This window comes from Oryctolagus cuniculus, chromosome 1 (assembly GCF_051225735.1).
Source record: "Oryctolagus cuniculus isolate XC-2025 breed Fujian yellow rabbit chromosome 1, ASM5122573v1, whole genome shotgun sequence".
NCBI classification, from domain to species: domain Eukaryota; kingdom Metazoa; phylum Chordata; class Mammalia; order Lagomorpha; family Leporidae; genus Oryctolagus; species Oryctolagus cuniculus.
The window spans coordinates 229,176,845-229,191,545 of NC_142867.1; the positions used below are offsets into that span (position 1 = coordinate 229,176,845).

Sequence of the window (14,701 nt, forward strand, 5' to 3'; positions counted from 1 at the left end):
CTAGAATTAATAATAGCAAGCTCAGGATGAAATGTTTATGTAATCTTTAAAAATGGCATACCAGTGTTTACTTTTCATTTTCTTTACTTTTTAGTATAGTAGGTAACGTGACCATTATGTACTCTCAGGCTTGTTTTTGGATTTTTCAAGAAATTCTCCTAGAGGCAGGCATTTGGCACAGCAGTCAGGCCTAATCCCGTGCACAGTGCCCGGGTTTGAGCCCTGCCTCAACTCCCAATTCTCGCTTCCTATCAATGCACACCTGGGAGATGATGGCTCCAATTGCTGGGTCCCTGCCACCTGTGTGGGATACTCAGGTTGAAGGGAATAAGCTCCTTATGCTTCAGGGGAAGAAAAAAAAAAAAAAACTGTAAGATTACAGATTAGCCAAAGAGTAAGAGAAAAATTAATGGATTCCACCTTCAACACCACCCCAAAGAACTACTTAAAATCTCACAAAGCTAATCTCTACAAAGAAAGAAACATGATATAGCTTATAAAATCAAACTGAGAAATCCAAAGACTCATTTATAAGGGATTCTTCCCATTAAGAAAGAATTATCTCTCTGGATAAAGAATAAAGCTAGTCTGAATAGCATAAAGTTACAGTTCCTGAACAGAATTGATAATCCTGGAAAATTCTTTGTAAGATTTATTTATTTGAAAGGTAGAGTGACAGAGAGGGGGAGACACAGAGACCTGCTGGCTCACACTCCAAATGGCCACAAAGGCCAGGGTCGGACCAGGCAGAAGCCAGGAGCTAGGAGCCTCTTTCAGGTCTCCCACGTGGGTGGCAGGAACCCAAGTACTAGGCCATTCTCTACAGCTTTCCCTGACACATTAGCAGGGAACTGGATCAGAAGTGGAACAGCCAAGATTCAAACTGGCACATCAGAAGCAGATACAGATATCTGGGACTTACTCTCAGCTATGAAACGGGAGGAATGAGAGGCCATATTTTTTAAAACTACTCTAGCCATTCCTGATGATTACTCCATTTGAAAATCACTTTCCTAGGGGTATTAAAAATGATCATGTTTTCTCATTTTTTAAAAATAATGGATATGCATTTGACCTACTTCAAATAACCGCTATGTAAACTGCTACCATACAGGACTAATGAGTGCTGGAACACAAAGCTCAGATGACAGCTGGTCCATGTATTATCAGTTAACTACACTTAGAAAGAAGCGGGTTAGCTGAGCTGGCAGCAATCACTAGTGCCTTGAAGGAAACGAATCATTTGGGAATGCCGAGCCATGCCGCAGCTCTAGGATGACATCAACCAACAACTCCCCTCTGCACCACCGTGTGCACCGTGGACATTTTCCTTAGATGATCACTGCCGACTTGTCTGAAATATCTGCTGCACAAGTTCCACTTCCTTGTGCTAGTGAAGACTGCACAAAGACGCCTAGAAAAGCCCAGATTTCAAGAAAGAAAGAAGAAAAGCAGGAGAGGAGGGAGGAAGGAAGATTGTTCCGCAGACAACAATCTTAGCAGCCTCTTTTGGAATGCTCCATGAATCTGACTGCCTTTCCCTCGCCCCTGTCGCTATCCTAATCCACTGCGGAGCTTCAAGACTCATTCTCCCTTCCTCCACTCTTGGATTCCCGCTTTATTCTGGACACAGCAGCCAGAGTGATCTTTTAGGCTTATGTATTATTTTTATTTATTTGAGAGACAGAGAGACCTCTCACCTGCTGGTTCACCCCTCAAAGCCCTGCCAGAGGTGGGACCACGTGGAAGCCAGGAGCCAGGAACTCAATCCAGATCTCCGACATGGGTGGCAGGGACCCATCACCTGCAGTCCCCCAGGGTGTGCGTTTCTCAGGTAATTGGAGCCAACAGCAGAGTCAGCAGGTGCTCTCAGGCACTCTGATATTGGATGCAGGAGTCCCCAAGAGGTGGTGCCGAACACCCGCTCCCAGCATGACCTCTGTCAAGGACTTTGAGATGGAACAGTGACTCCAGAAAGGAGAGGTTCAGAAACCATTCCTCCAACAGCAGCGACAGGAGGGCTCGGCAATGCATCTGGGCCAAGTCCCCCATGGCTTTGGCAGTGATTCCGGACCTTTGAGTCCATGGGTTCCTGCCTTTTCCTGAACCAGATTCTCCAGCCTTCCCATCAGCGCTGGGGGGTACTTGACTGTCTTCCACACATTCCTTTCCTGTTCAAGTTGGCAGGAGTTAGGTTTGTAATTTTCAATCAACAACCCTTCCTGGAACAATGCCATGCCTTTATTAAAAAAAAAGACATAAAACTCACCAGGTTTAACCTTCCAAAATGTTTATAATGAAAAAGCAGCAATTCTAGACATCATTCACCATCACTCATCTTTTGAAAACAGCTTTCAAAGTCAACAATTAGCTTTATTTATTACTTAATTAAATACAACCTTCTACCTGCTCTATGCTTGGATCTGGGCAGCAAAAAATGGCTATAGAAACTCACACAGTCACACTAACTCGTCTCACTTTCAGTTCACGGCTACAGACAGACACGCCCAGTGTATTTTCCGAGTCTACTCACTCGTGGCTTTTCTAGAACACTATTTCACACGTTCTGTCTCCTCCAACATCCAATATCATGTCCCCCCCTCCTCACTTTCCAGCTGATGGCAACTGTTTTAGATGCCACTGAAAACCGGAAGCAATCAGCGCGGGTCTTTCGTATGTAGCCAGCCACCTCTGTACCACATGCTCCTATCTGCAGTCATATATGTTACTCTGTCTTCTCTTAACCGTAAAACCAACTCCTCCACTTATGTATTCAGCTTTCATATCCCCTTCAGCCAGGCAACTGTTCTCTTCCTACAAGATCACCAGTTGTCCCCTCTCTACGGGTAACATCAGCACACAACAACTGCGCTATCTGCCAACTTAAAAATTCTTCTTTCCTCTTTCATGCTGGTTCCCTACCTTCCTTCACAGTATGATTCTTTTTTATTTTATTGTTTATTTATTTATTTGAGATTATTTGAGAGGCAGTTAGAGACAGAGAGAGACAGAGAGCTCTTCAAACCACTGGTTCACTCTCCAAATAGCTGCAATGGCCAGAGTTGGACCAATCCAAAGGCAGGAGTCAGGAGCTTCCTCCAGGTTTCCCACTCAGGTGCAGGGGCCCAAGCACTTGGGCCATCTTCCACGGCTTTGCCAGAGAGCTGGACAGGAAGAGGAGTAGCTGGGACACAAATCAGTGCCCATATGGGATACCAGCGCCACAGGCAGAGGCTTAGCCCACTACGCCACAGCGCCAGCCCCCACAGTGCCAGCCCCCACAGCATGACTCTTAAAGACTTGTCTGAATGGCTGTATCCACTTTGTCTCCCATTTTCTCATGAATATACATTGGTACATTCGGATCCCACCCCATCTTTCCAGGAAGCACTGCTTGTCAATACTAATGATCTGCATAAAGATAAATCCAATGGGCAATTCTCAGTCTTTGTGTTATGTTACCTATCAAGAGCAATGGACACAGCTGATCAATTTCCTCTTCTCAATACACTCCTATTTGCCTTTTTTTTTTTCTTAAGATTTCTTTATTTGAAAGGCAGTGTTACAGAGAGAGAGGGAGAGAGAGACAAAGAGAAATAGGAGAGATCTTCTGTCCGATGGTTCACTACCCTGGGGCCAGGCCAAAAGCCAGGAGACTGGAACTCCTTCCAGGGCTCCCATGTGGATATAGGAGCCCAAGAACTTGGGCCATTTTCCATTGCTTTCCCAGGTACATTAGCAGGGGGCTGGATCGGAAGCGGAGCAGCTGGGACACAGATGGGGACTCCTGGTTTGTTGTAGGCTGTGGCTTAACCCACTGTACCACAATGCTGAACACCTATCCCCTATTTCTCCTTTTACTTCACTGGCTCCTCCTCCTTAAGTCTCCACTGGTAGTTCACCTCATGACCCAACCACAACTGCTGGAATGCCCTGTGGCTCAGACCTCTACACATTCCATAAATGACAGCACACACTCTCATGGCTTCTAATACCAACACCACACTGGACCTATGCCCTGAATTACAGCCTCCATTTTCCAACCTCTTATTAGACATCTCCATCAGTTTACCACATCCAAAACTGAATCCCAGACACAGTCTCCTACTTTGAACTGCACAGAAGGCCAATCAGGATAAACACTATTCTCTTTTGCATTCACATGTGGCCATGTAACTAAATCATGGCCAATGAGATTTGAGCAGAAATATGTATGTCACTTCCAGAATTTTCCTTAGGGGAATGGATGCGTCCTCTTCCCCCAGACATCTCTCCCCTTTTCCTAATGGGAATTTGGACATAATCCTGAACATCGCAGATGCACATGTGGACAGTAACTCAGTGAGGGCAGAGCAGCAAGACAGAAGGAGCCTGATCTCTGTGCCATACTATCCCCAGACAGCTTAAACTGGACGATGACAAGAACTATACCTCTAGCTTGTTTAAGTCCCTGTAACTTGGGTGACAGCTGCAGGTGCTGTCGGGGCTCTGCTGCCTTCTTCCAACCCCAGGCTCTCACCAGCAGGCCACCAGTATTTCCTGGGTATTGACTCATACCTCCCCCCAAGGGCGGGCCCTTGCGCACTGACTGACAGGTATGGAAATCCAAAGGCTCCACCTTCTTCCTCGGGTCCCCAAGAGGAAGTTCCAGAACTCCCCTGCAGGACTGAGCAAAAGCTGTCCCTCTTGGAGGTTTGGCTTGATAGTGTATTATTCCTTGGCCTCCAGCCTCCTTCTCTCACCCCCACTCCACTCCTTACGAGGTTTCCCTGAAACTCTTCCTAGTAAGTCATTTTCCCCTGAATCCTTTTTTCAAGTTCTGTTTCTGGGAATGCACTATGAGGCAGTGTTGAAAATTTTTCACCCCACTGAATTTTTGTCCCAAGACCATGAAGAATGAGGCACATGGACAACAAAGAGTGAGCAAAGCAAAGGAAGTGAGTGAAAGTTGGGAGGGGTCCCGAGAGGGGTTGCTGGTGAAGCTTCCTGTCTAACGGGTTTTAAGTGAGGGGACTTTCCCTGTGTTAATAAGGTGAAAATCTTCTATTCTTAATTGGGCCACTCAGGGAGCAGCTGCTAGAATCTTCTTTTTGCACAGATGTGCTAATGAAGTGAAAATTAAAGCCCTCAGCTCAGAGGTCAGAGCCAGAGCACCTCATCTTGCACAGGCGGAGTTGGCAGAGTGCTCCAACAGTTCCAAAGTGGTCAGGTTCTCCAGCTGGTACAACATCATCTGACGATTGCCTGATCCTTCCTGGGGTCTCCCAGTCCCTCTCTACCTGCATGTATTAAGAATGTCTGTCTCAGGGGCCAGAGACGTGGCCTAAGAGGTTAAGCCCCTGCCTGAGATACCTCATCACATACGGATGCCAGTTCAAGTCCTGATTGCTCTGCTTCCAATACAGCTCCCTCTCATGCACCTGCGAAGGCAGCTGTCTGGGCCCCTGCTAACCACACTGGGGACCCGGATGAAACTCCCGGCTCCTGGCTTTGGCCTGGCTCAGCTCTGGCCATTATGGCCATCTGGGGAGTGAAACAGCAGGTGGTAGGTCTCTCTGTGTGTCTGTCCCTCTCTCTTTTTCACTCTGACTTTCAAATAAATAACTATTATTTTTTAATGTTTGTTTCCTGTCTCCATTAGTAGTACCCTACTTCCCTAACATTCCCTAAGGCTCCTCATAGTCAACAACTATACACCCCTCCAAATCTTCTCTTTACAAAATCAAACATAATTCTCTAAAATGCAAACAGAGCTATATCATATAAACCACACAACATGGCTTTTTTACTTAAAATATTTCATGGACAACATCCCATGGCAATCATATATACATATAAATCATTATTTTTTAGAACATATGATCACCTAAAATTTAAAGACCTAAATATATTACCAACATTTTTGGAGGAAGTGAAGGAATTTAAAAAGATGGGGATTTTTTAGCTCATCCTTGTAGTTCTGTTCATCAATAAAAAAAAAAAGATTATAGTATATATACATTGAGTTCTAAGAACAATAAAAGAAGCATTAAAATTTTTGCTAAAAGTAGAAAAAGTACATTATTCTTTTGGTTCTTTAAACTTCTTAAAAGACTGAATACATTATATATATATATAATCTTCAGTACATTAATATTTAAGTATATAAAGACAGTGACACATATAAAAATATCAAGATGTTCTTCAAGTCTTGTGGTTTAAGAAGACAGGAGAAAGAAGAATTGTATGAAAGTCTAACAACTTGAGAAGTTTGATGTTTCTAAGAAATATCTTTTTGCTATTGACAAAATATAGTCTCGGGGGGGGGGGGGCGGCACTGTGGCAGAGGAGGTTAATCCTCCACCTGCGGTGTCGGCATCCCATATGGGCACTGGTTCTGTCCCGGTTGCTCCTCTTCCCATCCAGCTTTCTGCTGTGGTCTGGGAAAGCAGTAGAAGATGGCCCAAGTGCTTGGGCCCCTGCACCCTCATGGGAGACGGGAAGAAGCACCTGGCTTCTGGCTTTGGATCGGCACAGCTCCAGCCGTTGCAGCCATTTGGGGAGTGAACCAATGGAAGGAAGACATTTCTCTCTGTCTCTCCCTCTCACTGTCAATAATTCTGTCAAATAAATAAATAAAATCTTTTAAAAAGTAAATAAATATTTAAAAAACATAGTCTGGATATTTCAGAAAGGTATATTGCTTGAATTATACCTACATCTCAAGGAAGAAGAGACTATATAAGTAGATGTATAACACTCTTGAATGAGGAGACTTTTAATCTCATTTGGAACTGTTCAATATGACGTAACAAATACTTTGGCGAGTGAATAACCTATGACAGCATAATTTAAGATGCTAAGATGAGGCATCTGCACTAATTAGCTTCTTGTTCCTACAATTTAATAGCGAAGATAGCTATTAGGAAGGAGGAAGGTTTATTTTGGCTCATAGCTTTGAAGTTTCACAGTCCAAGATCAGGCGAGCTCCATTCGGCTACCCAGTTAGGCCAGTGCATGGCAGAGGTAGCGTGTGTGCTGAGAAAGGAACATGAGCCGGTGCCGCGGCTCACTAGGCTAATCCTCCGCCTTGCGGTGCCGGTACACTGGGTTCTAGTCCCGGTCGGGGCACCGGATTCTGTCCTGGTTGCCCCTCTTCCAGGCCAGCTCTCTGCTGTGGCCCGGGAAGGCAGTGGAGGATGGCCCAAGTGCTTGGGTCCTGCACCCGCATGGGAGACCAGGAGAAGCACCTGGCTCCTGCCTTTGGATCAGCGCGGTGCGCCGTCCGCAATGCGCCGGCCGCGGCGGCCATTGGAGGGTGAACCAACGGCAAAGAAAGACCTTTCTCTCTGTCTCTCTCTCTCACTGTCCACTCTGCTGTCAAAAAAAAAAAAAAAAAAAAAAAAAAAAAAGAAAGAAAAAGAAAAAGAAAAGAAAAGAAAACGAACAGCTAGGACCAACTCAACTGTTGTAACCAACCCTCTCTGAGAACTTCCCTCCAAGGGCATGTCCCCGACTGACCTCAGGACATTCCACTGGGCCCTCCTCCTAGACACCATTAACTGGATCAAGCCTCCACCTTCCAGCTCCACCAAACCATGACTTTGAGATTTAAACACCTGCATGAGTACGGGTACCATGGCAGCCAGATGTACTCACACTGTGGGCAGATTAAGAAATGGAGATCAGATTTGGAGGAAACTTCCAAGACGGTGTTTTTCCTATTTGCACACTGCGAAGGGAAGACTCTAATCTAGTTATTAAACCTTCACTCGGTCTGCGCTAATAGTTACTGTGCCAAAAGCAATTACACAGGCTAGAATCAGAGATGTGAGGGTTTTGTTGCTCGTTTAGTAGAAGTCAGATAATTCCTGGGTTTGTGTATATGTGCCCTTTTAGCTTAATCTCTCCCACATGTTTGGGGGAGTGGTTAAGTTGCCTCTTGAGACATCTGCATCCCTTATCAGAGTGCCTGGTTTGAGTTCCAGCTACTCCGCTTCCCATGCGGCCTCCTGCTAATGCAAATCCCAGCAGGCAGGAAATGACAGCTCAAATACTTGGGTCCCTGCCACCACATAAGAGACCCAGATTGAGTTCCAGGCTCCTGGCTCAGCCTGGCCTAGTCTTGGCTATTATTGGCATTTAGGGAGTGAATAAGCAGAAACAAGATCTCTCTGTGTCTGTCTCTTTCTCTTTGTCTTTCAATATAATAAAAATAAACAAATTTAAAAATTAAAAAAACTGGGGCTGGCACTGTGACATAGTAGGCTAAGTCTCCACCTGTGGCGCCAGCATCCCATCTGGGCACCACTTCACGTCCCAGCTGCTCCTCTTACGATTCAGCTCTCTGCTATGGCCTGGGAAAGCAGTGGAAGATGGCCCAAATGCTGGCTCAGCTCCAGCCATTGCGGCCATCTGGGGAGTGACAGTGGGTGGAAGATCTCTCTCTCTGTCTCTTCCTCTCTCTATCTGTAGCTCCACCTCTCAAAGAAACAAATATAATATTTTTAAAAAATTTAAAAATTGTCTCCATCCTGTTTCAACATCCTTTTGATTGGCAAAATCATAGAATAAGAAAATAACAAGGGGTGGACATTTAGCCTAGTAGTTAAGATGCTAGTTAAAGGTCTGGCACGTAGTACAGTGGGTAAAGCCACAGGCTGGAACACTGGCATCCAATATAGGCACCAGTTCAATCCCGGCTGCTCAACTTCCAGTCCAGCTCCCTGCTAATGCACCTGGGAAAGCAGTGGAAGATGACCCAAGTGCTTGGGTCCTTGCCACCCACACTGGAGACCTGGATGGAGTTTCAGGCTCCTGGCTTTGGCTTGGCCCAGTCCCAGCCATTGGGGGTTGGTTATTTAGGGAGTAAACCAGGAGATAGAAGAACCCTCTCTTTCTCTTACCCTCTGTAACTCTGCCTTTCAAATCCAGAAATAAAGAAAGAAGGAAGGAAGGAATGTAGGGAGGTAAAGACACAGCCGATGGCCCCAGCATCCCGTATGGGCACCAGTTCAAGTCCCAGCTGCTCCTGGTTCCTAGCTTCAGATCAGCCCAGCCTTGGCCATTGTAGCCATTTGGGGTAAACCAGAAGTTGGAAGACCTCTCTCTGTCTCTCCCTTTCTCTCTCTTTCTGTAACTTTGTCTTTCAGATAAATAAATAAATCTTTAAAAGGACAGAAGAAAGGGAGGGGGTAAGGAGGGAGGGAAGGGAGAAGGGAGGAGGGGGAGAGGGGAGGAAGGGAGAGAGGGAGGAGGAGGACAGGCTTCCCAGCGACCACTGTCTCCTGTCACACTCCAGCAGTCCCAGGCCCCTCTCAGACTCAGCACAGGCAGGTGGGCCTATTCAGAGGCAGTTAATAATCAGAAACATTGTGGCTGGCATTGTGGCTTGGCAAGTAAAGCCACTGCCTGCAATGCTGGCATCCCATATGGGTGCCAGTTCATGTCCCAGCTGCTCTAGTTCTAACCTAGCTCCTTGTTAATGGCCTGGGAGAGCAGCAGCGGATGACCCAAGTACTTGGGCCCCTGCACCCACAAGGGAGACCTGGAAAGAGCGCCTGTCTCTTTAAAACACACACACACACACACACACACACATTATTTTATTTAATTGGAAAGGCAAAGTTACAGAGAGGGGGAGAGAATCTTTATACCTCTGGTTCACTCCCCAAATGGTCACAATGGGTAGGATTGAGTCAGACAGAAGCCAGGAGCAAGGAGCTTCTTCTGGGTGAATGCAGGGACCCAAACAGTTGGGCTATCCTCCACTGCTTTCCCAGGCACATCAGCAGCAAGCTGGATTGGAAGTGAAGCAGCTGGAACTCAAACTGGCTGGCGCCTATATGGGATGCCAACATTGCAGGCGGTGGCTTTACCCACTATGCCACAACACAGGCCCATAAACCAACCTTCCTTCCTTCCTTCCTGCCTTCCTTCCTTCCTTCCTTCCTTCCTTCCTTCCTTCCTTCCTTCCCTCCTTCCCTTCCTTCCCTTCCTTCCCTTCCTTCCTTCCGTTGTTGTTGCTGTTGTAGTTGTTGTTGTTGTTGTTGTTAATTTGCTGGTCAAGCCACTGTCTGAGACATGAGCTTCAGTCCAGACTGCTCTACCTCCCATCCAGCTTCCTGCTGGAAGGCAGTGGAAAATGGTCCAAGTGCTTGTGCCTGGGTCCCTTCCACTAGAAAGTTCCAGGCTCCCGAATTTGGCCTGGCCCAGTCCAGACTATTGTGGCCATTCTGGGAGTAAACCCATGGATGGAGGATCTCCCTTTCTGTCTTTCTCTCTGTAACTTTACCTTTCAAATAAGTAAAACAAATCTTTAAAAAGAACACACTGCTGTTGAAGACACCCATGTCCTATATCAGAGTACCTGGGTTCAATAGCAGGCTCTGGCTCGTGACTCCAGCTTCGTGCCAAGACAGACCCTGGAAGACAGTGATGAGAATTCAAGTAAATGGGTTCCTGCACCTACATGGGAAACCTGAATTGAATTTCCAGTCCCAACCCTGGCCACTACAAGCACTTTGGAGTAAAATCAGTACATAAGAGCTCACTTCAGGGCTGGTGCTGTGGCATAGTGGATAAAGTCACTGCCTGCAGTGCTGGCATTCCATATGGACACTGGTTCAAGTCCCAGCTGTTCCACTTCCGATCCATCTCCCTGCTAAGGGAAAGCAGTAGAAGATGGCCCAAGTCCTTGGGCCCTGCACCCATGTGTGAGACTCAGAAGAGGCTCCTGGCTCCTGGCTTCGGATCAGCACAGCTCCCACCATTGTGGCCAACTGGGGAGCATACCAGCAGATGGAAGACCTTTCCTCTGTCTCTCCTTCTCTCTCTCTCTCTCTTTTTTTAAATGAGCTTACTCCTTCTCTCTCCCTTTCTCTCTATCCCTGTCCCTCTCCCTCTCAAAATAAAATTAAAAAAAAAGGCGCCACGGCTCACTAGGCTAATCCTCCACCTGCAGCGCCGGCACCCCAGGTTCTAGTCCCAGCTGGGACGCTGGATTCTGTCCCGGTTGCCCCTCTTCCAGTCTAGCTGTCTGCTGTGGCCCGGGAAGGCAGTGAAGGATGGCCCAAGTGCTTGGGCCCTGCACCCGCATGGGAGACCAGGAGAAGCACCTGGCTCCTGCCTTTGGATCAGCGTGGTGCGCCGGCCGCAGCGGCCATTAGTGGGTGAACCAACAGAAAAAGAAGACCTTTCTCTCTGTCTCTCTCTCTCACTGTCCACTCTGCCTGTCAAAAAAAAAAAAAAAAAAAAAAAAAAAACTCCAAAATTACCCTAAATATATGTGCCCAATATTGTCTTTGATACAAACATTTTTAGACTATTTCTTTAAAAGTATTTATTTGCAGGGAATTTTGTTGAGATGTGCAGAAGTAATCACAGTTCCTTAAGATTTATTTCTGATACTGCTAGCTATGTTCTTGATGTCATGTAATTGAGAAAAAATAGAGAAAATATACATAAAGACACTCCTCCAAATTAAACTCACCACAAAGAAATTCCTACAGAATTGTTATGAAAAACAATCATTTTAATAGGACAAAATATCAGATACATCATGGTCATTGGTACCTGGGTTTAGGCTCTGGCTATACCTAAACATTTTGGTTTTGGGGTGAATAAAGAACACGGGACAATCACATACCTATTAGTGAGGCAAGTTAAGTTCTAATTTCCACCTATGAATGTGACTAATCTATGTACCTTAGATCAGTGGACTCATATAACATTTGTCCTCTTATGCTTCAGTGTAGGCTTATGTCATTCAGCATGTCTTCCAGATTCATCTATGTTGCAGCATGGATCATAATCTCATGTATTTTTACAGCCCAGTAATATTCTACTGTGTGAATACACTTCATTTCACTGATGTGTTCATCTATCAGTGGACACTGCCATTGTTTCCATCTTCTGGTTATTGTGAATAACGTTGCTCAAACAATGGTATTCAAAGATGCTTGCATCTTTGCTTTCAATTCCTTTGGGTATAAACCCAGAAGCAGAACTGCTGATTTTTTTTTTTTTTTTTTTTTTGAGGAACCTCTATACTCTAATGCAAGACTGCAAAGCACAGATAACAGCAGGTCCTGCAGGTCCTTGAAAAGCAGCTCTTGTCTCTTGTGTTGATTATTCACAAAGCCTGCATTTACCCCAGAGTTGCCACTTGTAAGTTGTATGTCAGAAATGATCCAGCATTTCACATTCGGAAAGGGAAAATAGTAGCAACAGCAGCACCATTTATGGACTCTTTACCCCATGCCCAAGTCTGAGCTAAGAGCTTTGTATAGATTCTTGCATCAAATCCTCATGACAATTCCACTGGGTCCTACTCTCCCCATTTACAGATGAGCAGACAGGTTAGAGAGGCCACATGACATGTCCATAATCACCAGGCAGAAAGTGTCAGCATCCCAACTCAATGTCGTATGTAAGAGTCTGTCTCTGCTGTAATCACCATTCTCTCAGCAATCATTTATTGAAGGTATATGAATGATGTGGCACTGAACAAAAAATAAACTAGTTCTGGCCCAGTGAAAGTTAGCTCTAGTCAGGGGACACAGACAGTACAAATACATAAGGAAATGGTGTGTTGTATGAGAACACAAAGGAGCTACAGTGGAAACAGGTCACAAAAGCCCTCACCGAAATGATGTCTGAGCAAAACCTTGAGGGAGTGACAGAGGCCCCTGATGGAAGCCACACAGATTACTCCAGCCAGAGAGAGCGGCAGTACCCAGGCCCCAGGCCTGCTGCCCGATGTGTCTGCACACCTGCCGGAAAGTCAGGTTCCCCAGGGAACCAGCCACAAACTGATGCAGAGGGGATGCGGGCAGGGCAGTGCTGGGAGAAGCAGCTCACGTAAGGCCACGTGGGGCTGGAAGGACTCCGACATGTAAGCTGAGAGAAATGAAGAGCCACTGGCACATTCTGGACGGAGTGACACGATCTGGATGATGCCTGAACAGGATCACAGCGGCTACTGCGCTGACAGGAAGTCACTTAGGAGGCTATTCTGACCACCCAGCGCGAGTTGGCCTGGTGGCAATGGAGAGGGCGGGGAATGTTTCAATTCTGAATATTTTCTAGAGGTAGTTGTGAGGTTCCCTGATGTACTGGATGCAGAGGATAAGAAAAAGTGAAGAAGGAGTCCAAGGATTTCCTTCTGAGCACCTGGAAGGAAGACACGGCCACTGTCTAAGATGACATGTGTAAGAAAAAGAGGCGAGAGGAGACAGAATATGAACTCGCAGCCACACTTAATTTATTCAGAGAAAACAAACTTGCAGAGGTTGACCAACTGCCAGCGTGCACACAGTCCAAAATAAAATGTGGCTGATGGCCCAAAAAGTGGATGACCAACTGCTGGCACGCACAGACCGAACATGTGGCAGAGGGCCCAGATCCCAGCAAGCTGGGCCTTTTTATATCTGAGGTGGGCTAGGGGTAGGGGGCAGCAAAGGTTAAGCGTCTCCATACTGGTTCTTCAAGTTTGGCCCTCTGGCTTCCAATCCTGGGAAAGAATGCAGTGGGGGGGGGGGGGTGAGGGTGGGGAACAATATAGGGTGTGAGACTGAATTGGTCTCTTGAAAGAAGGCAGGGGTAACAAGACCCTAAAATGGCTGAGGTTTATGTTCTTGTTCCATCAATAGGCATCACAGGTCTGGAGGGACTATTAGGATTGCTCCTAATGGATGTTTGGCACTGCAGGTAAGACACCATTTGGGATGCTGCATCCTATTTCAGAGTCCTGGACTTGAGTCCCTGCTCCGCTCCTGATTCCAGCTTCCAGCTAATGTGCACCTCAGGAGGCAGCAAGTGATGGCTCAAGTAGTTAGGTCTCTGTCAGGTGGGCTTGGATTGAGTTGCTGGCTCCCAGTCTCTGCCTGGTCCAAGACCTGGGTGGCGTGGCATTTGGGGAGTGAACCAGTGGATGGGAGATTCATTCCCTCCCTCTTTTTCAAATAAATTACATAAATAAAAACTTTTTAAAAAGGAGTTCTTCCTCAAGTGGGCTACATTTAAGAAGTTGTTACAGGCCAGCACTGTGGTATACTAGGCTGAGCCTGCACCTGCCGTGCCAGCATCCCATATGGGCGGTGGTTCTTGTCCTGGCTGCTCCTCTTATGATCCAGATCTCTGCTAATGGCCCAAGTGCTTGGGCACCTGTACCTGTGCAGAGACCTGGAGGAAGCTCCTGGCTCCTGGCTTCAGATTGACTCAGCTCCAGCTGTTGTGGTCATTTGGGGAGTGAACTAGCAGATGGAAGACCTTTCTATCTCTCTCCTCTCTCTCTGTAGCTCTCTCAAATAAATAAATAAATAAAACTTTAAAAAAGGAAATTATTGGAACTCTAAGTAAAAATGTAAAAAAAAAAGGAGTTGGAATTTGAGTCTAGAGTTTAGGGGAAAAGTGTGGGTTGCAGTTCCAAATTTGGGAGATGGCAGCCTATTGTAAGTATTGCCTGCTAATACTGATCTTTAAACACACTAAGTGCTGGGGCAGGCATTCAGCTTGGCTGTCAAGACAGCCACAGCCCACACTGGAGTACCTGCGTCTGATTCTCCAGATCCAGACTCCAGGTCCCCTCCATTGCAGACCCTGGGAGGCAGCAGTGATGGCTCAAGTAATTGGGCTTCTAACACCCATGCAGAAAACATGAAGTACATTCCTGGCTTCCAACTTCCATCTGGCCTGGGTGTTTTGGTAGTGAAACAGCTGA

At 46.3% G+C, this 14,701-nt stretch overlaps 1 protein-coding gene across 13 annotated transcripts in view; it reads right to left on the bottom strand.

Annotated features, from left to right (window-relative positions):
- The window catches only part of SCAI (suppressor of cancer cell invasion), a 166,004-nt gene that overhangs the window by 111,158 nt on the left and 40,145 nt on the right, over positions 1-14,701 (bottom strand). For 4 of the 13 annotated variants that reach the window (XR_016212032.1, XM_089302551.1, XM_089302557.1 and 1 more), the window contains one exon: positions 10,349-10,403. The exons of the other annotated variants lie outside the window; for them this stretch is intronic. Coding sequence is in view for 1 of the 4 variants with exons in the window: in XM_089302543.1 (XP_089158669.1) it covers positions 10,349-10,403 (55 nt within the window). In the remaining 3 variants the exon portion in view is untranslated. The remainder of the gene's footprint in view (positions 1-10,348; positions 10,404-14,701) is intronic. 13 annotated transcript variants of the gene reach the window in all.